The 23,361-nt window shown below is 36.2% G+C and overlaps 1 protein-coding gene across 1 annotated transcript in view; it reads right to left on the bottom strand.

Moving 5' to 3' along the window:
• Window positions 1-23,361, bottom strand: part of PRDM5 (PR/SET domain 5) — a 211,301-nt gene that overhangs the window by 54,362 nt on the left and 133,578 nt on the right. The window contains exon 12 of the mRNA XM_061191122.1: window positions 21,762-21,855. Coding sequence (XP_061047105.1) covers window positions 21,762-21,855 — 94 coding nt within the window. The remainder of the gene's footprint in view (window positions 1-21,761; window positions 21,856-23,361) is intronic.

The following is a 23,361-nucleotide window of genomic DNA, read 5'->3' as shown; positions in this document are numbered from 1 at the left end:
TAATCATTAGAGCAATGCAAATCAAAACTACAATGAGGTATCACTTCACACCGGTCAGAATGGCCATCATCAAAAAATATACAAACAATAAATGCTGGAGAGGGTGTGGAGAAAAGGGAACCCTCTTGCACTGTTGGTGGGAGTGTAAATTAATACAGCCACTATGGAGGACAGTATGGAGGTTCCTTAATATCTAAAAATAGAACTACCATATGACCCAGCAATTCTACTGGGCATATACCCTGAGAAAACCATAATTCAAAAAGAGTCATGTACCACATTTTTCATTGCAGCTCTATTTACAATAGCCAGGACATGGAAGCAACCTAAGTGTCTATCGACAGATGAATGGATAAAGACGATGTGGCACATATATACAATGGAATATTACTCAGCCATAAAAAGAAACGAAATTGAGTTATTTGTAGTGAGGTGGATGGACCTAGAGTCTGTCACACAGAGTGAAGTAAGTCAGAGAAAAACAAATACCATATGCTAACGCATATATATGGAATCTAAAAAAAAAAAAAAGGTTCTGAAGAACCTCAGGGCAGGACAGGAATAAAGACGCAGATGTATAGAATGGACTTGAGGACACTGGGAGGGGGAGGGATAAGCTGGGACGAAGTGAGAGAGTATCATGGACATATATACACTACCAAATGTAAAATAGATAGCTAGTAGGCAGCAGCAGCATAGCACAGGGAGAGCAGCTCGGTGCTTTGTGTCCACCTAGAGGGAGATGCAAGAGGGAGGGGATATGTGGATATATGTATACATACAGTTGATTCACTTTGTTATACAGTAGAAACTAACACACCATTGTAAAGCAATTATACTCCAATAAAGACATTAAAAAAAAATCATTATGCTAAGTGAAAGAAGTCAGACACAAAAGGCCACATATTATATGATTCCATTCATATGGAAGTCCAGAATAGGGACAGAAAGTAGATTAGTGGTTGTCTAGGGCTGGGGGTGGAGATGGGAAACACAGGAGTGATAGCTAACGGGTGAAGTGTTTCTTTTTAGGGAGATGAAAATGTCCTAAAATTGACTGTAGGGATGGTTGCACATATCTATGCATATACTAAAAACAATATATTGCACACTTTAGGTAGATTGTATGATATGTGAATTATACCTCAATAAAGCTGTTTAAAAAAAAAAAAAGATTTCATAGTCTATCTCAGTTAAGGAGATGAGTTTTAAAAGAACTTCATAAAATTGGTGTATGTTAAACAGAACCATGTTCTGTTATAACTGAGTAGAGGTTACATCTAGAGATTATTATTTAGAAAACAGCCAAACCATTTTTTTAAAACAAGCAAGCATACTCATACACATCACACTTTCTAAAAAATTCTACTGTAAGCTGACAAAAATATGACAAAATTTAATCTCCAGGAGGAACCTGAAGCTGCCCAGTGGTCAAAGCCTAATTATTCAGAAGGGACAGTAACTTAGAATCACTCACTTACTGATTCTTTCATTTACTGATTCTTTCATTTCCTTCTCCTCAGAGACAGGCCTTTTGACAAGTAGTGTGCCAATCCTCTGCTCTCTCACATCCCATTTGATTCTCATTCTCGTTCAATCACGTGTTACTCGAGTTATGCCAGCGAACGCCCCCCTCAGGTCAACAATGAGCTCCTAGTGGCTCAATCCAATGGTCACTTTTCATCATGGCCTTCCCTGACCTCTCCCCAGTTGCTTCACAAAATGTCCAGCCACGTTCCTGGGCCTGGAGGCTGCATGGCACAGGGGGCCTTGCCCTGTTCTCTGAACCCTGTGTTGTTGGCGGTAACATCACATGGAAGCAACTGGGGCAGAGCTCCCAGCTCAGCAACTTACCCGCCTCTCCTTGAGGAGCATTCAGGTCACTCCCTTTGAACTCTCTCTGAGGTGGGCACTGTGAGAGAATGACAACCACCCAAGATAGAAAAAACAAAAACAGAAACCTAAAAATAACAATGGCAACACTAACGAGAACAGGACTCTTTAATGAATTATCCAGACTTGCCAATTTCTTCTGTGAGACAGAATCAACTTTTGCACTACGTAAATCGACCTGGATTCTTTACCTTATTATGGTTGTGAACCTGGGAAGGTGTGGCTTTTCATACACACAAAAAATAAAGGCTTAGAGTCCAATTTATTTGAAAAACTATGAAAATATAATTTTATTTTAACCTTAAGTCGACAATATGTGTTTATCTTCATTCCAGATCTCTGCTGAACCTCTGTCTTGAGATATCCATACGCCCACCCGGTATCTTCATTTGGATATCTCACAAACAGCTCAAATTCAGCATTCATGAGCTTTATCCTCTGATCCTATGTGTCCTGTGTATCCTGTCCTGATTAGTTATACCACAATCATCCAGCTACCAAATAAGAAACTTAAACAGCCATTCAAGATGCCCTTTTTTTACTCACTTCTCCCTACATCTAACCTCTTAAGTCATATTAATTTCACTTCTCTGATATTTCTAGAACTTTTTTCCTTGAAGGTGATGGCAAGAATGAAAATAATATTCATAGCATCAGCAGCACGAGTAGTAGCAGGAACGATTACTAACTGATTTCTTAATCATTAACCTTCAACCATGCACACACAGAGAAAAAGAACTGGAAGAAAACAGCAAGATGCTAATGCTCATGGGGGTAACTCCTGCATCATAGAAGTCCAGATAAATTTTTATTTTCTTCTTCATAAAGTACGAAAAGCAAAGTAATTTTTTAGATTTTCAAAGTAAATGTTTTACATTAGTGCTAAGAAGAATGCTAAAATGTTTCATTCCTATTTATCTATTAACAATCAAATCAATCTAGATAATAGATAAAGCATGATAAACAGTAAAGTGGTTGACACGAAAAGTTGTTTCACAAATTTTTAGCAATCATAAATTAATATTCACAGCTATTCTCTTTGTATCACAGAGCTTTATGTGTGGTATTACTCTTCAAATACCAATAGAATAGCCAGCCAAAAAAAAAAAAAAAAATCAAAGATTTACAGTCATCAGGTTAGTTATATGTTAATTAAACCTAATGTAGTATATTGAATTATTATTTTCTTTCATGATAGCCAAAACTGATTAAGCAAGGAAAGAAATATAGACAATACTAAGGAATTTTAGAGAATGGAGCAGAACAAATTCATTCCCCATTTTACCTGGTGTCATAATACAGAAATTTCCACTACAGACATGAGCTTTTTCTCCTCTTTTAGAATCTGATTGTTCTGAGTTTGAATACTGCTCATCCTCTCCTAGGTGTAACTCTGGGGAAGTCATGCAACCTCACTGAACCTCTGAAAAATGGGACCAAACATTCAGGTTTGTTTAAAGCAGTCTCTATGCCAGTTACCACACGACAAGTAGCACTCCCTTTCACTTACACGAGTGACCCAACTGGGACAAGAAAAACGTTATGGTCACCTATTACGGATTGAATTGTGCCCCCCAAATTCACATGTTGCAGTCCTAATCCCAGTACCTCAGCATATGACCGTATCTGGAAATAAGGCTGCTGGAAATGTTACTAGAGTAGTCTGGGTCCCTAATCTTATATGGCTGGTGTCCTTGTAAGAACATGGCCTTGTAGAGACAGAGACACACAGGGAGAATGCCAGGTGAAGAGTGGAGTTATGCTGCCACAGCAAGGAACTACCAGAAGCCGGAAGAAAAGCCTGGAACAGATCCTTCCCTGGTGCCTTCAGAGGGAGCACAGTCCTGCCAACACCTAGCCTCCAGAACAGCGGGACAACAAATTTTTGTTGTTTAAGCCACTCTCTGGTACTTTGTTACAGTCCTAGCACACTCATACAATCACCCTGCTCATAATGGAGGCGATTACTATCTTCACTGATGTCTGTCTGTCTGTCTGCTGTCTGCGAGGCCTGTGTAGACTGCTCAGGAGAGAAACTGGTACTCTAGTGTTTCCACCCCATCCCCATTCCAACCCTGAGATCCAGCGATACCGAGTTGATAGGTTTGGGAAACTTGGGTAAGTCCCACTCCACTCATTCATTCCATTACCCCAGGATGTAACTCCAGTTTTAAAGGATGTCACTGGGTAGATGGCTCTGATAAACAGAAGTTATTTGAAAACTAGAGTATGAGGTTTGCAAATCAGCCTAGGCTACATTAAGCTGCTACCCTCTCTACCCTTTTGGCTGGAGCATGTTTAGGGCAAGCCTGCCTCTCTTAGACTCTGAGGACAAAGTTACCTGCTGTCCTACACAATCTAAAGCTGAAGGTTACGTGTATAAGTCAACATGCTGATAAATAGTCAAGTTATTTGTCTAATTTTCATATTAAAGACAAGCTGTTATTCTTAGGGGTTTTTTTTTTCACATTATGCATGTGATATTTTCCCTCATTACTGCAAGTTACTGTGATGAGTAAGTTTCCAGGAAATATTTTTGTCTACATATAAAATTATCCTGTATGAACAGGAATTTTCTTGAGTTAACTCTAAGAACACAGATCTTTTTTCTTGCTTGAACACTGCCACTACATAGATTCTGATGTACAATATGGTGCAAAACCAAGTAACGATTACTTTTAAATATCTGGTAGATTTAGATACTGACCGTTTACATCTTGCATAGGCTCATAGCAATGTTCAAATTCTAACATGAAAATTAGTTAATCTTAAAACTAGCTAAAAAAATTGAGCTTAAAAACCAACATAAATGGAAATAATATACGCAATAGCTGAAACACACACAGCCTACTAGTAGGCTCTGTTCTACGGTTCAGAATACTTAAGGTATATTAGTAATTCTATTTCTTGTAACAACATTATGATCTAGGAATTCACATCTCTAGTTTACAAATGAGGAAAGTAGGCACAGAAAAGATAAGTGATTTGCTCAAGATGACACAGCTATTAAATAGTGGAATCAGAATTTTAACCCTTAATCCTTAACTCTTATACCATAACATAAATTAATAATATGGCTAGTATTTTATATAAATTAGGTTAGACTTTCTAAAGTTACTGACAAAAACTCTGCTTCTTGCAATTACAGCAGACATTAACCAGATCTTTCTGACTGGTACACTGAAGCATTCTTTTAGTTACCAAAGCTCATCAGGAAAAAGTCAGGGGCAGGTTAGGAATGTATGTTATATCTCAAAGCAGATCCCAAGCGGATGCAAATACTGACATAATATTAAACTATGCCTTGAGAACTACATATAGGTAACCACCTTCAACATTTAGAAGGGAAAAACAGTACTGGCAAATATCCCATACTACACTATGAGATTTAGCTACCAGTAGTTAGATTCAATAAGCGTGGTAACATAAATAATATTGAAGTGTACTTAACAGCAAAATATTTCTCATTTAACTAAGGAAAATAGATGAGTTCTTTGCATCTGCTTCTTTCTTTAAATTATGTTCTGACACTGAATATCATTACAGTCCACTTGTGTTTTCTTCAAAAACATCAAGGAACATACAGAAACATGATGACAACTGTAAAAGGTTGATTTTAAGCTGATTTTACAAGGTGCCACAAAGTAGGTAGTCCATAAAGCTAATTTATTCATTCATTAAATAGATATTTTTTGGGCACATACCATCTTCTACTTACTATCCTGGGCTTTGGGAATGCAGCTGCGAACAGATTCACAAAATCACAGCCTCTTCAATTTTACTAATGTAACGAGAAAGACAAGTAAACATTAAGAAAAAAACATAAGATAATTCCAGATACTGACATTGTACGAAGAAAATAAAACAAGGAGATAGGTTTAAGAAAGACCTCTGGTGGGAGTGCACAGGAAAAGGACTTAGGAAAAGGTCATTAGGAAAGGCAAAAGAATTGAATGAATGTAGTACCTAGATGCCAATTCAAGCACACTTTTTTGTAACCCTTAATCATTGAATTAGAAGCATTTTAGCTTACTGGACTTGAAACAGGTGCCTCCAAATTCTCACTGCTGGCACACCTGAGATAGAAGAAGCTTAAAAGTATTTGAAATATGCAAGAGGGGCTGTGTGGTTATTCAGAAAAGAGCTCCAGAAAATTGCAGATGGCCTTCCAAAGGCAGCTGGTGGTAATGAAAGGGGACATCTGGGTGCCACATGGAAGACTTTACCAGAGTCTAGCCTGGTCCCCAAATAAGTTACCTTGAGTCTTTTACAAAGAAAATGCATTATGACCACAACCATCCACTGGCAAGTATGGGCAAAAACAATAGGAAAAAAATCTGATTCTAGTTTAATATAGGCCATTAATATTATAATTTATTGACTTTACCATTATTTTGTGCAATATAATTAAACCCATCAGAAGATTTCCAGGCCTCACTAAAGGATTAACATACTAATATTAAAACAATACCTTAAAATGTGTGAAGGGAATTCAGGCTAGCATGAATCTTCATGATAAAAGGAAAGATCTTAAAGCCACTAAACCACTGAACATCCATCTATTGCCATGTAATCACCCCAACGTCCATCTTGAACAAATCCTTTCTAAAGATCTCTGTTTACACAACGTGAAATTACTACAGAAAAATATTGCAAACTTTGATATACCTATGTTAGATATCTTGATATTCTTAAATTTAGACCATGGATTTAATTTTAGATATGAACTTGATCACTTTATCAGAAGCTCAGAAATCAAATATTATTTCATACCACTAAACACACTGAATGCAAAAAACTTAGTAATATTGACCGTAATCAATTTTTTTTAAAGATTTTTTTTGATGTGGTCCATTTTTAAAGTCTTTATTGAATTTGTTACAATATTGCTTCTGTTTTATGTTTTGGTTTTTTGGCCACGAGGCATATGGGATCTTAGCTCCCTGACCAGGGATCGAACCCGCACCCCCTGCACTGGAAAGTGAAGTCTTAACCACTGGACCGCCAGGGAAGTCCCTTTACCACAATTTTTAAAAAAGCGTATGGCCAATGAGCCCTATACTTGGAGAGATTTTTAAACAAGTGGAAAAGTTTACTATATAATGTATGTTTTAAGACATTTTGATTAAAATAAAAACAGACTATTTCCAGAAAGCATTTTAATAATTTTAACTTTTATTCTGTTAGTATATTTTTAAAAACCTATATAGATTTCAGGGAACTCCCATAACTCTCTGAAAATATGAAAAAATGTACATACAGAGAAAATGCAATTTAAGATGGAATAAGGTCAAACTTTTATTTTCGATGAATCCAAAATAAATAATGTTTAAAGAGTTAAATTACATAATGTTTAAGGATTTTGGAGCCATAGTTTTAATTTTTACTTTGATTTTTCTAAAATTAAGTTTTGGACACTGCCACTTTCAAATGAAAAAGCAAACCTCAGAAGTGTATGTTTCATGAAAAATACTCTAAGATGGTTCCACATGGTTGAACTTCAAAATATATATATTATACAGGAATTCCTTAGAACCTTATATTTGATTTTCACAAATATCATGGGACTGGCTTATTCTGCTATTGTGGACTAAGGAAATTGTTACAAAACATCAAAGTCACTCATTCTAAATGAGAATTAAACCAAAAATATAATTGTGTAAGCACTACCCAATCATTTTTTCCAATTCCACCATTCCAAACCCCTCAACCTATGGAGCATCTAATAAATTAGCAGCACACCACAGAGAGAAGTGAAATGCTATGCTGACTAATGGGAGTAGCTCAAGTTCATTCTTGGCAATTTGCTATGAACTGAAATACTTTTCTTCTGCAGCAAAAAGAGTCACAACACCCCACTGACCTCACCAAACCCCACGTTGTTAGTCCTGGAATACTATTAATCAAATCCTGTGGCATTTCACTTGCCATCTTCAAAAAAAAGAAAACAAAATCTGAACTTTACATTTACAGAGATACTCTACTTTTAAAAGTTTAAAGAGTTTACTACTGTAAGGAAGTGGGCCATAAAATGTAAAAATCAAAAGGTGACTGAGGGGACCTTTGCTTTTGGCCACCTGAATCAGAACAAATTGAGTCTTTTTTAAAAAATGCAAGTTTCTATGGCACTCCAAAACAGTAAAAGATGCATTATTTTCCTTAAGAGTCTTCAGTTACGGTATCCCATCCTCATTTCTGAAAAGATGCCAAATCAAGTGAGGTGAGGTTCACTGGGAAGAAGAAAAACAGGACAGCCATATGCTCCCTAACTTTCTAGTCTGAAATAATAAAGAGCCAGACCTACTTATGGGTGGAGGGCAAAACAAAAACAGTTTTACTGATGCACACAAAACAGGATATGAGATGCAGAATACGAAAGGGCAACAGTTAATGAATATTTTAAAAACATAATGAACTAGGAAGAGAAAGAAAAAGGTTTCCTACTCAGGATGCCCTGGCTTGGGCCAACCAGGTATGTAAATGACCCCCATTACATGTCATTTTGTCTGAAGGGAGCAAGACGCCTTCCTCAGGTCCTCGATGTGGGTGCTGACAGAAGCAAAGTGGATTGTTTAATAGGAGAAACCTCAGCACAATCCAGACACTGAGGAAGTTTTAAAGGTTCTGACCAGAAAGAAAAACTCCTACATGAGTTCTCCACACTGCTATGTGAAGAGACACTTTACAGAAAGGTTGGTAAGTAAAATAAGGTAACCACTGATTTGGTTTTGCTGTTAGGGAGTCAGATTTTGGTGGGAAAATCATTAATTTTTTCACCCAGTAGTTTTCCGTTTTTAGGAATTTCTACCAGAAGTTTTATTTAACCCAGTATTTACGAGCATAGTTTGTGAAGAGTGGTCATGCAGTGATGCAGCAGTTAAACCTTAGGTGCCTGCACACAGAGGGGTTTTCCTGTTCACAGGGCCAGCAAGGAAGAATCAAGAGTATAAAACTGTGAGCAGCAAGGAACCCAGAAAACTATTCTCTTATCCAAAACCTAGAAAAGCTATAAAACCTTCCCCAGGCCTGAGGCACAACTCAGAACTACAGAAAAACAACACACAGAGAAGCTGTTCTTGGGGGGAAATATGGTAGCAATGGTAGGAGAAAGCACATATCCGAGGCAATCAAATCTCCTTCGGTTTTCCTAAACCAAAAAAAAAAAAAAAATGCTGTGTTCTAGATTTAACAGAGGCAGCTATTGATAATATTAGCTAATAATTTACCAATAAAGCTGCTGAAATACAGTTTCAATAATGAAAATCATTGCATAGGCCATTTCTGTTTTTGAGGATCCCAGTAGATCAAAAAAAAAAAAAAAAAAAAAGAAATGATAAAAATAGAGTTACATAAATGATGATATATTTTAAATGATCCATCTTATCATGGTCCCTGTGACTGTACTATTAATTCATTTGATGACTGTTCATCACACTATATTCCAAGACAATGTCACTCCCACACTCTTCCCTATGTGCCCCATAGCCCAGCCTATGACTAACCTTGACATAAGCATTATAATTTTTGCTTTAAAAAACTAGGGCCTTTGATATTTTCGAAAAAAGTAAAAAAAAAAAAAGATAATCACATTACCAATGAAAGTCAAAATGAATGTCTCTCCCTCTTAAATTGTTATATATGCTTGTCACTAGCCCAAAATCAACCAGAGAAGAGATAAATACAGAAAAGAGGAAAAAATGGTTTACTCCGCTGATGTGGTTGATCAGAAATTATCTGAAGTATCAAAATCACACTGAGAAAATAAGAATCATACATAGAGTTCAAGACTCTACCTATGAGTAAGACTTCTTAGGGAAAATCTGAAGCTCTCAATCTCAATCTCTGAAGTATGATGGGCGGGGTAGAGGAAATCTTTTATTTCTATGCAGATTCTATACTCAACTATTCTGTTAACTCTTAGATTACCTGTGGGTAAAAGAATATGTGATTTGACCTAACGTTACTAATTAACCACTTAGAAAATAAAGATAGCAAAATAAATTCCCTCTCAAAATATAGGGGTTATCTAATTATAAAAATGTAAAAAGACATGTTTAAATTTTCATTTGTGTTTACAATGACTGTTGTTTATTTTTGTTTATGACTAATTGTAATTGTTGCCTTATAGTTACTTATAATTATTTATAGCTACTGTTTTTATTAACTTTGGATAAATATTCTACAAAGAATGAAAAAATTCCTTTAGAAAAACTATTAGAGAAGAAGGAAAAACAGTGGTTAAAATCCAAGTATTATCAAACCATGATATACCAATTCTTTATTTCTGAGATGATCACAGGTAGTTACTAAAAAATTAAATATTTCCTAAGACAGTGATTTATTACTACATTCAAATAACAGTGTGCAAGCAAGCCTAGAACAGAAGGGCCAACACAGCCGGTATCTATTAACATGGAAAGCTGGTTGGAACTGTAGGCAAGTAATTAACCTTCTGGCCCAGAGCTTTAAAACCCCAAAAGCAGTTCCTAGAATTTCTTTCATAATTTATGAACGACGGATGGAATTCATGTCACAGTCCATGGATTCCCTCGTGGAATTAACCCCAGCTCTCACTGACCCTAAGAAGCTATAAACCAACGGGAGAACATGCTCTACTATTTCAGCTGACCCGCAGAGTGCCATCTCTGTCATTCCAACATAGGGAACTGGATGATGAATTACAGAGCTGCCTGCCAGGCACAGACCTAAACATTCACCTTCACTAACGATGATGGCAACACACAGTCCCTGCACCCTCACTCACCCCAAACCAGCCTGTTTGACAGCAAACCCTCATCAGTGTTCTAGAGATGATCTATATGCTGCTGCTAAAGGTTATAAAAAGATGATGATGACGACACTGGGACTAGAGGGTCAGACCTTATATTAAGGGAGTGTGAATACCTGTGATTAAATACAAGTAGGAATAACAAAAACAAAACACACAGCACAGCTGGCAGCAACAGCTCACATCATAGCATGCTTACACCATGCTAGGCACCGTGCAGAGTTCTTTGCCTACACTTTCAGTTGTTCCTTGAAACAAGGCTACGAAGTTGGTGCTTTTATTACATCTGTTTTTCAGGTGAGGAAACTAAGCTTTGAAGAGGTTAAGCAATTTATGATAGCTCATACAAGGAGGAAATCAATAAAATGGAACTTGAAAACCTGTAATCTGACTCTAGGATCTGACTCTGGATATAAACCAGGTATAAAATAATATGGTATCATAGATGGTTGATTCTGCGGTGCAGAAGTTTCTCCACATCTAGAGTTAAAGACCTCAGTTAGACCATAATTAACAAACTACATACCCTCAAGCTTCCAAGTAGAGATTATTATCCTCAATTGGTTGTTCATCAACATGATAATATCATCTAACGTTATGCATTATGGAAGGAATTTACATAATTCTAGGGTGAGTTCGAGAGTAACAGTAAAGGTTAGGAGGCATGGTAAAGAAGAAGAAATAAAAATACCAGCAATGTGATATACTGGAAAAAGTTTAAGCCTTAGTTTAGTTCTAGAAGAACCACATATAAATTATGTAACCTTAGCAAATCATTATATTTTTCTGGGCATTAGTTCAATTAAAAGGCTTGAACTAGAAAACTTCTGAAGTCCCTTTCTTTTCTAAAAGTGAAGACTATTATATTTTAATAATCTATACAAGCAGATGTCTTGTGCACACTTGCCATGCATATCCTTATTCTCATCACCTAATTATGAAGAATGAGTGGACTTTAGAAGGTAGATACAAGGTTTGTGACAAATAATATTTTCAATGTTAATGGAAAAACCAGAGTTTTGCCATACTTCACCTTAGCAGTACGATATGGCAGCAATGGGAAAAGAAGACGGAGAGGCAGTAGACAAAGAAGAAAGAGGGTGAACCAAGGATACAACTGGTTGGTTATTTAAGGTAGTAAAGGAAAAAAATTAATCGAAACATGAAAGAATTGGAGAGATTTTTTAAATGTAGTTTTTAAACACTATTAACAAAAAAAGACAACAGAGACATAAATAGGAAGATCCCTCCCAGCACTCAAAGACGGGTAGTAATCCAATAGCTAAGTGATCACGCCTTACAGAATGACCACAGCCGTGAGTCAATAAAATAAAGCCTGCTGTAAGAAAGTTAAAACGAAGAAAACTGCATTGAACACTACACAAAGCAATACTGTCACTATACCAAATAGGACATGATGAGAGATACCAAATGGCAAACTGGAAGAAAGAAACATAAACTGAAATCACATTTCTTCTTCATAAAGCTTAGTGTTATTTGATGTCACAAAAAAGAAAACTGACTTCCCCAGATATTGATGTACAGTTTGAATACCATAAAAACAAAGTGAAACTGACTCCTTCAACGTAATGGGAAAATGATGAAAAGACTATTACCTCTATAAAAATCTCATCACATTGCAGTGTATTCAAATGTACATCCATCTCACTGAAAGTCTCAACTATTAATTAATAATCATTTCCCAGAAATAAAAGAAGTAATCTGTCCAACTATATGACATTCTGGAAAACAAAAAATTATGCAGAAAGTAAAAAGATCAGTGGTTGCCAGGGGTTGAGAATTGTGAGATGAACAGACAAAGTGAAGTGGATTTTTAAAGCAGTGAAAATACTCTGGATGATATCATAATGGTGGATACATGTCATTACACGTTTGTCCAAACCCACAGAATGTGCAACACCAACACTGAACCATAAGGTAAACTATGGACTTTGGGTGATTATAATGTGTCAATGTAGGTTCATCAATTATAGCAAACATACCAGTCTGGTTAGGAATATTGATAGTAGGGGAGATTACCCATGCACAGGGGGAGGAAGTAGATGGGGAAATCTCTGCACCTTCCTCTCAATTTTGCCGTGAACCTAAAACTGCCCTAAAAATAAAGTCAATTAAAAAAAAGAAAAAAGAATCTGGTGAAACTAAACTTAATCATCATTTTCTCTGTGTTACTGTCCACTATAAAAATGAGTCAGAAGTAAATGACCAAGTAAATGCTGCTTAAAAAAAAATCAAAACACCAAAACACCTTTCATGTGGCTCTAAAGCATAAAATTTTCATACTACAGAAATAATATAATGCTTTCAGAATTTCACTCATCTTTTATACTGGAAAAGTTATAAAATTTTGTAATTTTTATGGTACTAACAACAACTGTGTAGCAGCTATGTAACCGTGTAGCAAAAAAAAAAAAAAAAAAAAAAAAAAGAAGAGGTAACACAAAAATAAAACAGAATTTGAAGTAAAAAGATTTGGATCTTATTACTTTGGATAGGTCATTTGCTTCTCTGAATCTCAGCTTCTTCACCTAGAAAATGAGAATGATATTGGAAACCCACCACACTGACTATGAAAGGATTAACTTAGAAAATATTTGAGAAAGGTTCCCTCCTTCAATAAACTTGATTAAAAACCTGAGCTAGATCTGCCCTGCCCTTCAGCTTAGAATCTAGTGAGGGAACAGATAAAGTAAGTATAATATCATAACTGAGAAGAGACATTCATATATACCAAACAATGGCAGCCCTCAAAATCTCTAGTAGATGAGAGGCTACATAGTGCAAGAGACTACAATATACCACACAATTGTTTGTAATCATTCCAGTTCCTATAGAATTGATTCATCAAACAAAATGGATGGGCAATTTGTCAGAGCTAGTATTCCTCTCTGTTTTTTCTAATGACAATTTAAAAAACTAGGCAATTCCAAGCTAAAAGGAGTCACAGTAAATTTGAGTGCTGGTTGGCTAAATATTGTTCTTTGTTCCTTTACTGAAGTGCCGTAATTTTACATGCATTGGTGAGCTAAGTCTTGAACCATGTTGCTGACTATTATTTGTTATACAATCTGTTTCCCACCAATTGCATGATGAAACAAAGAGGTCTTGAAGAATGGAAAGAAAAGCAAAAGCTTACTACATTGTGAGTAGGCCCAGCTGATAGATTGAGGAATTTAGCAATTTTATTCTTCGATGCTAACATTTCTCGAAGTGAATTCCACAAATTTTTGTGGGTATTATATGAAAAAATGGTCCTATGGTCAATTAAATTTGGATTCAGATCTGGGACTTCTCACTATGAAGCCAGTATCCTTCCCACTATCCTACAGGTACTGCAATCTACTTGTAGATACTTTTACTTATTCAAGAAACATGCACTCAGTTCTTTCTCTATGCCAAGTAGTGCTCTGAAAAGTAAACAAGTAAGAAATCAGATATGGGCACAGCTCTAAGGAAGCGAGAATCTACAAACTACTGAAGAAGTACCAGCATCTGAAGGGTGCTGTGTGGAGAGAAGTACACCATAGAGCATGCCAACCTTATAAGAGGGGAGTGAAGCGATGGGCAGGTAACACATCAGGGAGAAAGTAACATTTAATTGGAGACTGGAGGGGAGTGAAGGAAGCCCAGTAAAGGAGCCTGGGATGTCAAGTGCAAGGGATGTTCATTTGCACAAGGTAAGGGGAAACCACTGAAAAGTTTTAAGTAGGATAATAGCTTGACTGGGTGAGCCTCATCAATTCTTTACACCTTCTTTTATAAAATAATACATATGCTTTCCAAAGTATTTCAAAAAAAACTTCTGAAGAATCCATGAGAATTGCAAATTTCATGGAATTCCTTTTTCAAGGTGACTAAGCATGAAGTAACGATACTCTGCTTCTTCAGAAGAATCTGAGTTCTCTCTGAACAGTGTAACTGTAAGCAAAAACCAAAACAACAAAAGTCTGTTTTGTTTAAAGAATATAGTCTTCCCTGCTGAAAGAACTAGGCTCTGAGGGAGATGTACACAAGACGTGAGCTATGAAGCTGGATGTTCAGGAGACAGATCTCAGCTGCACCTAGTTGGCATCTGTGTCCATTCCATTGTTCTCACTGAAATAATACACTCCCACTTTTAATTATGAAAATTTTCAAACATGAAGAAAAATTAGAAAAATCATGCAATGAACACTATATAGCCTCACTTGGGTTCAATATTACCATATTTGCTTTCTTATTCTCATTTCTCTCTCTTCAACATATATTTTTCTACGTACTTCTTCTTGCTGGCCCATTTGACAGTAAGATGCAAAGACATGTCACGTCTAAGTAATTTAGCAGGAATGTTCTGATAGTAACAGTTACCTGCATAATCATAATATAAGATTAATATACTTTAAATATTTTTATTGTACAAGAAAATTATTATAGAAAAATTAGAAAACACAGAAAATCATGAAGAAAATTCAAACTATCCATATTCACAATACACAGAAATAACCAGTTACTAATTTAGTATTTAACCTTTAAGACCTTAATATAACAATGTTTTATCCTTACAAAAATATACTATTTTATTTTGTAACTTATCATTCTCATTTCTTTTCATGTTAATATATATTTATACCATCATTTTTATTGTCTATATAATATCCCAATTTACAGATATACCATAATTTATATAACCAACCTCCTAAATGTTGGATATGCAGGCTCGATCTCCAATTTTTTTCTATTTATAAACAGTTCTTCAAGAAACAGGACAATATTTTTTAAACAAAACTTACTGCCTTTTTGGACTTAGAAATCAAGCATACTTAGGGTTTATGTCTAACAAAGAAGGTAGTAATAATCTTAAAAGACAAGGACAAGTTTTGATGTCATATGGTCAATTAATTTGTGAAAGATTATTCTGGAGGTCATTATGGTTTAATTTCAATAAAGAAAGTGGTGAGGCATATAATAGTTCAGATTTTAAAATACCACCAAAAATAATTTTTCCAACTGAGTTCCTCTTTAAATACTTATTAAAAAGAAAGGCTTAGTTAATCAGGAACATACCCATCTAAAGTGCATTTTTCCAAAGGTAATATGTTAAGAAAATTCCATGATTATGCCAGACATCATGATGTTAACTTAGTTCCTTATCAATAGTTAATCCAGATTATGTTTATAAACTAAGTTATTAAAGTTTCAGCATATTCAACAATTTAAGATCTTGATAAAGTTGAAAGAAAGAAAAGGAAAGATATTGAACATAAAAGTCTCAGTATGATGTCCTGTAAGAAAGAAAAACCAAAGAAAAGGAGGAAGAGATAATATAAGAAACTGCATCATTCAATAAAGCCTTGCCACCCAATGTTAATGAATCCAATTCAATGTTCATTTAATTTTGTAAAAGTAGTCTTCAGTGGGAATATTACAGAAGACTTTCAGAGATTATACTTATGACAATTAACTGACCATCTATTAATACTATGAACCAGCAGTACTAAGTATTTTACAGACACGGTTCAATTTATTCTCCACAAAGGACTTACGAGGTAAAGTGGATTCAGAAAGGTTAAGTAGTTTGCTCAAAACTGCACAGCTAGTAAGTGGCAGAGGTCAGGATTTGAATTCAAATTAGTTGTTTCTGAAGTGCTGCCCTTTCCATTACCCAAAGTAGACTCCCATGGCAGAGGAAGGTAGAGGAGGAGACACATTGGGACTCGCTTCTACTGAGCAGGACAACTCTCTAGGTGGGGAAAGTTGTGCAATCTCACTATAACTCAGACTCCTCCAAACCCCAACTAAAGGATTTCAAATAGCAGGAAATAGCTCACTGGTAGGATAACCTTTTAGAAAGGTTCTATCTGCAGGCAAATTTGAGAGGTAAGGTCTGCAGTATACCTATAAATATGCCCAAAGTTGGAAAGCTTTAAATGGTTTTCTGTTTACAATCATAAACATAACATATCAACCCAACAGCAAACAGTACCTATTAAAGTGCACCGTTCGCACACCTCCTACTCATCACCTGCCTTTTTAAAATCCAGATTCCAGCAAAGGCAATGACAATGGACATTAACATGTTTCAGTAGCAGTAGCAGTAGAAGCAGCAGCAGCAGCTTAAGAATTTATCACAAAAGACAGAGTAACAGTTGGAACCAAACCAGTCTGAGCAATCAGATGAGAGAAATGGTGTCAGTTAAACAGGATGGCCCCTGTCAGTTGGATCCTTACCTGCACAGGCAACACATTCTTCTCTGCAACTTCTACCTCACCTGACCCCAAAACACACACACACACACACACACACACACACACACTCTCACACACTCCTATTTTCCTAGGCATTTATCATTGGCTAGGTGGTCCTTCTAGAGCATTATTTCCCCAAATATGGTCTGTGCACTCCTGGGGATCCCCAAGATTCTTTCACGAGGTCTTCATGGTCAAAACTACTTTCATAATAATATTATTATGCTATTTTCCTTTTTCACTGTGTTGATTTTGCACTAATGGTACACAAGTAACAGTGGGTAAAACTGCTGGGCCTTGGTGCAGATCAAGACAGTGGCATCTGATGGTACTAGGCATCACTGCATCTTCACAGCCACACACTCAGAACAGAAATACATGCCGGTTTCAGGAACAGAATGGCCTTGATGAAGTAAAAATTATTAATTTCATTAAACCCTAACTCTTGACTATGATATTTTAATATTCTTAGTTATAAAATGGGAAATAAGTACTTGTAATGCATATTGATATATTAAAGTTGTCTCAAGGAAAAGCACTTGTGTGATTGAGTCGTGAGCTCACCTAACAGCTTTTTTTCATGGCACACCATTTTTACTTGAAACAAAATGACTGACATACAAAATATGGTTATTCAGATTTGGTATTTGGTAAACATTTGTTTTTAGAAAATAAAAGAAGCCTGTCATTTCAAAAGAAAGAAGGAAGGAAGGAAAGAAGGAACGAAGGAAGGGAGGGAGGGAGGGAAGTGTTTCCTACCAAACATAAGAATTAGAGCAGTCAAAGCCAAATTTAGAATTTTGGAAAATCTGTACATGCTACCATGTGCTTGAAGGCTTCCGAATACTTAAGACTTGCCTAATGAGATCAGTGATGACATTAACACACGTGGAGGATCCACGTAACTCAGTGAGCCAATATTTTCCAAATGATCTGTGCATCATGTTACAGAATCATGCATGGGTAAAAGATCATTCAAAGTGCAAGACACACCAATGGATTTTAATGCGACAGAATAAGAGAAGTTCACGGAGATAATTTTAAGTTCCACAACACAAGCCTTAAAAAAAAAAAACTACCACTTTTTGAGTTTTACTGTAGTAACAAATAATATCCAGAATTATTTACAAAGGCTAGTTAAGAACTCTCCTCTTCTAACTGCATACCTATGTGAGGCCAGATTTTCTTCAAATTCTGCAATCAAAAGAACATGTTGCAGCAGGATGAATGAAGAAACAGACATGAGAACCTGTCTCCTCTTGAACCAGACATTAAAGAGAGTTTCAGAAATGTAAAACAGGGACTTCCCCGGTGGCGCAGTGGTTAAGAATCCACCTCCCAATGCAGGGGACACGGGTTCGAGCCCTGTTCCGGGAAGATCCCACGTGCTGCGGAGCAACTAAGCCCGTGTGCCACAACTACTGAGCCTGCGCTCTAGAGCCTGTGAGCCAAAACTACTGAGCCTGAGTGCCACAACTACTGAAGCCCGCATGCCCTAGAGCCCGTGCTCCGCAACAAGAGAAGGCACCGCAATGAGAAGCCTGCGCACCGCAAGGAAGAGTAGCCCCGGCTCGCCGCAACTAGAGAAAGCCCACGTGCAGCAATGAAGACCCAATGCAGCAAAAATAAATAAACAAATAAATACATTAAAAAAAAAAAAAGGAATGTAAAACAATGTCTCCCGTCTCACAATATTATTTCTGATTAGAAAAATGTAGCTACTTTCTATAAAAATATGTTGTTTATGTTAACATGTAATGGGTTTCTTATTGTTATTTTTAACAAATTAATAAATATTGTTAAATGTTCTCAGCTTTAATTTCTAATATAGTAAATAGCTACAGACACAACCCACACAAACGAAAGCTTCCCAGGGTCCTCAATTATTTTTGAGATGATATGGAGTGTTGAAGCCAAAACGTGAGCATCAATGATCCAGAGGGCCCTGCTCCTCAGAGGCTGCATCAGCTGTCTGCCCTGACCCTCCCGACCCCATCTTCACTCCGGGTCCTTGCCACTTCACTGCGTGCTCCCTGACAGTATATAACTAAATGTTTCCTGCAGAATAGGCTGTGACCCCGTACCTGTGTTACCCTATAGCACAAACATAAATCGCTAAACCTAGTGTGGGAAAGGGCTGAATTAAATCACGTGATTTCATAAGAAAAAATAATAGAGAGAGAAAAAGTGAATTTATAGAACTCGAAATGAGAGCTTTATCATCACAGAAGCAAAATAACCACATAAACCCATTTGGTCACTGAGCCAGGTTCCAGCTTGGAAGGGAAAATGGATGCACATGATTTGGAGGACAGGACAAAGCGAATAAAAGAGAAGCAAAAGCAGCATTAGTCCATGCAGGAAAAGAAATCCATGCCAGGACTGTTATGGAAGCCCAGATACCAGCAACCCGCCAGGTATCAGCAGTCACCTCTGCCGCTTGACACCGACCACTTCAAATACAGCCCCAGCCATGCTGCCAGGCAACTGTCACCAAAAACGTAGGCTTCACATCAAAATAACTCAAAGAAGAATTGTAAAATGTGAAAATGAAATGAGTCTGATTTTAAACAGAAAAATCCAGTTATAAGTAAATAATAATTGTAAATAAATAATTATACAACTATTTGTGTGGACATACATAAACACATAGGCCACCTTTATATTTTTACTTTACTTATTTAAATGTATGTGTTGGCTGACTGTGCCTTAGCACTGTTGTCTGAATTTAGGTGGCCAGTTTTCTTGATCAGAAACCAATAAACTGGAACCTGTACAACATTTAAATAACCAGATCATATAAAAAAGATTTGAATTTTTAAAAATATTCTTTAGATTACAGATACTATAGAACATAACATGACAACAAAAAAACCCTACATATATTTATTAATATTTTTATCACAGAGAATTCTTGGAGCTCAAAAAAATCTTAGTATTGCAACTTTGTAGCAGATAATAATTAAAATTTTAGAAGAAATTACTAGTTTAAGTTTATTCTTCTCCACTGCCTATCCTCTACAAGTAAAATAAAATGTAGGCACATGGAATTCTCAAGGATGGAATTATTTTGAATAATCAAGTGTTCTATGATTGGAGTCATCTTTTCTATGCTGAAATACATGTTTTAATGCATTCTGAACAATAATCACTGCCTTTTAAAAACACACTATATCAACCATAATTCAATTACATGATAATGTCTCAGGGCATTACTCTAAACTTATTACTATGATACGCAGAAATAATACACTTTCCCCATCTCCTAGTTGCCCTCCTTCCATATACAAATTATACGCACAAGCACACACATACAGACATAAAATCTGCGGAGCAAATTGTAAGTTACATTTTCAGGGTGGCACAAAGACGTCTTCTAAGAACTACAGATCCAGAATGGAATGCTGTTGATTTCACTCTCGCCCTTAACCATGTCTGCCACAATTCCGCATGGCCCCCAATACACAGAAGAGAGTGGTGCCCACTGACGTCAAAGACTACACTGCTAGGTTCCGGGGCTGGCCTGGGACTTCAGAGCTCTCTCTCCTCTCTCTTCATCATTTACTTGCCTCTTCTGTACAATCAGGACATGGTGCTAACAGTCTCTGGCACTATTTTAAGTGCACCTGTCCTCAGCATGATTCTCTGCTGCCCTTTTCTTTTTGCTTCTCTCTACTTTTCTTTTTGTTGTGTTCTGTTTCTGCTACACATATTGGACTTTGTCCTGAAAGCCTCACTTTCTCTAGATACTTCTGGTCAAGAAGATCTCCTTTCCTTCTTTAGGGCGCCCATTATTCCACAGCCATCATGTATAATGCTTGATCTGTTCTTGGTTATATGTTTCATTTGAAAGTATTTAAGAAGCTATTCTAAAATGACAACTACTAAGTTGACCTATGCTTTTCAGCTTTAGCCAGAAAATTTCCAAAATAAGAAATTATGCTGCATGGCTGCCCTTTTTTCTCCACCTTTGTATAATAATCACAGTATTACTCTTTGACCTGCTTAAACTAACATTTCTTCATGCACAACACAGTTATTGTGCTAAACACTGAGCTAGGAGCTAGGGACACAATGATAAAGAAAGTCAAATACTACGGCTCTTGAATAAAAAGCTTCAGCAATTTAATCCAGTTACACAGTTTACCAAACACAGTCCAGTTACTGAGAACCACTTAAGATTCATACACAATAATCTGGCTATCAAAATTAAGAGTATTCTTTCAAGTCTTTTCAAGAACTTCTCTACATGACAGATAAAACCCAAACAAAGTTCTCTGAAGAATATTTAGCTGTTCATTCACCCTTCACCAGGGCACAGCCCTCTCTCATGGGAGAAATTACACAGGAAGTTGTAAGAAATGAACAAAACCCTTTAGGAAGCAATTCATGGCATAACAGATACTATGGTCACATCACCCTTGCATCCAATAAAATCTTATAGCATTCAAGCCACATTCCAAGGACCTTTTACATTTTAAAAGGCCACATTTGATGCGAGTTACAGGAGGGATTTTTAAGAGGAGGCCCTTAGCCTTCTATAAAACTGCAACACTCTATTCCATCTATTAGAATAGTATATAAAGTAAATCACAGTTATTTCACAACCAAACATTAATCAGTTTCTACTTTAGATATTTAACTTAGTTTGGGAAAGTGTACTTATTCAAAATTTTTCTAGAGTAAGAAACTAGATGCTATAAAACTTTACAAGAGAGAAAACAGTCAAGATTAATTCTTAACCTTGGAGTCATTTTGTAAAATTATAAACTCCTTCTCTCGGAAGAATTTGATTTCTCTTTGTTGTTTTTATCACCGATTACAATCTACATACCTGTGTGGCTACGGATATGGACTCTCAGTGTACCACTGCTCGCAAATTTCTGGCCACAATATGGGCAGATTTTCTCCTTTTCTCCTGTATGTGTCTAAACGGAAAGGAATAAAAAAGGTTGAGAACAAATATAAAGAATGAGGTTAAAATGATTAAGTGCCTCTGACAACAGTAAATCCTTTTTTTCCCAGGATTATGTTCCTTTAAAATGATTTAATATCACAAGGAGATTTTAAACAATTTATCATGGTTATTCCCACTGGTTCAAAAAAACCTCTCAGAATCATGTGTTAGTGTTAATTTGAAAATAACTCTGCAGTTTACATTTTAAGCCTTTATGGAGCCCCCATCTAAAAATGATTAAGTTATACAAAACCAGTATATGTTAACAAAACCACATAATCAAAATGGGGCTACAGCTGCCCTTGACTGCTGCCAAGAAACACTTCCTTAGAAGCATTTTTCACATTCTTTGTGTGTATTTAACGCTTGAGGACAGAATTAATCTCAATAAAGTAATCTGTTACTTGCATTATGTTTGTCAGACTGGATTGATTTTACTGCAAAGCAAAAAGGAATATAAATCTGATTTGATCTTTAAAATCAGCAGGTGTTAACTGAACAGTCAATTTGAAAGATCACCGCTGCCTTCAATACCTTTAACCTGGGCATAAAACCACCACACAAGAAAAGGTGAATGAGTATCATCGAAGCCAGTTTCAATACAATGTTAGAGAGTTCAAAGAAAAAAAGAGTGACCTCTCCCAAAAAAGGAGGCAGATGAAGTGTTTTAAACTTGTCTCACAATCTCATCAGGCGACCAGTGTTTCTACCAACATCAAAATAGGTCATTCCAATAAATGAGGCGGCAGAGCTACTTCTCAAGTCCCATTGGTTTTCAAACTTAGGAGAAGGGAAAAGGAGGAGAAGGAGGCAATTACGTCAGATACCTGCACATTCTCTCAGACTCTTTTTAGAATTGTTAACTTCAATGATAACCTAAATATGAATAAAAGCATATAGTGGATCATCTGGGTTACCACCACCGTCACAAAACAGAATTTCCAGGACCTGTGTTTGCCTTTGTTTTTACGCAAATTACTGGCAAGTATTATTATTTGAATTGCCATGACCTAATGTAGAAAGAAGAGGAAAGGTTTTTTAAAAATGATGTGTCCCCAGAAAGGAAAGACAGGCCAGCTGGGATAGAGAAAAAAGGGTGGGGTAATTGTGTCAGAACCCGACAACCTCGAGGAACCACTAACTTAGCAAAACATTCTCATCTTCCATATTAAATCAATTGTTAACTTTAATATAATTGGTTTATAACCTTATTGGTTGATATTTAATTTATAAATTTTCATATTTGAATTATAATCTATATTTGGATATACACTATATTTGTAATTTTTGAAAGAGTTATAAATGAAATATCTTAGTCAACTTCAGTGTCCTTTAGATTTTTTTCCCTTGAAAAAGATTTATATTACATTCAAGTTTGAGGAATACAGTCTAATCAACAGCCACACTAGCCAATGATACTGTCTACAACAAACATCTCCTTGATTCTTTATTTGGCAGCACTTAACTTTCCATTTTC

The sequence above is a fragment of the Eubalaena glacialis genome, chromosome 5, assembly GCF_028564815.1.
Source record: "Eubalaena glacialis isolate mEubGla1 chromosome 5, mEubGla1.1.hap2.+ XY, whole genome shotgun sequence".
Classification (NCBI taxonomy): Eukaryota; Metazoa; Chordata; class Mammalia; order Artiodactyla; family Balaenidae; genus Eubalaena; species Eubalaena glacialis.
Note: the sequence above shows the minus strand (reverse complement) of the source record. Positions and strands in the feature narration are given on the sequence as shown.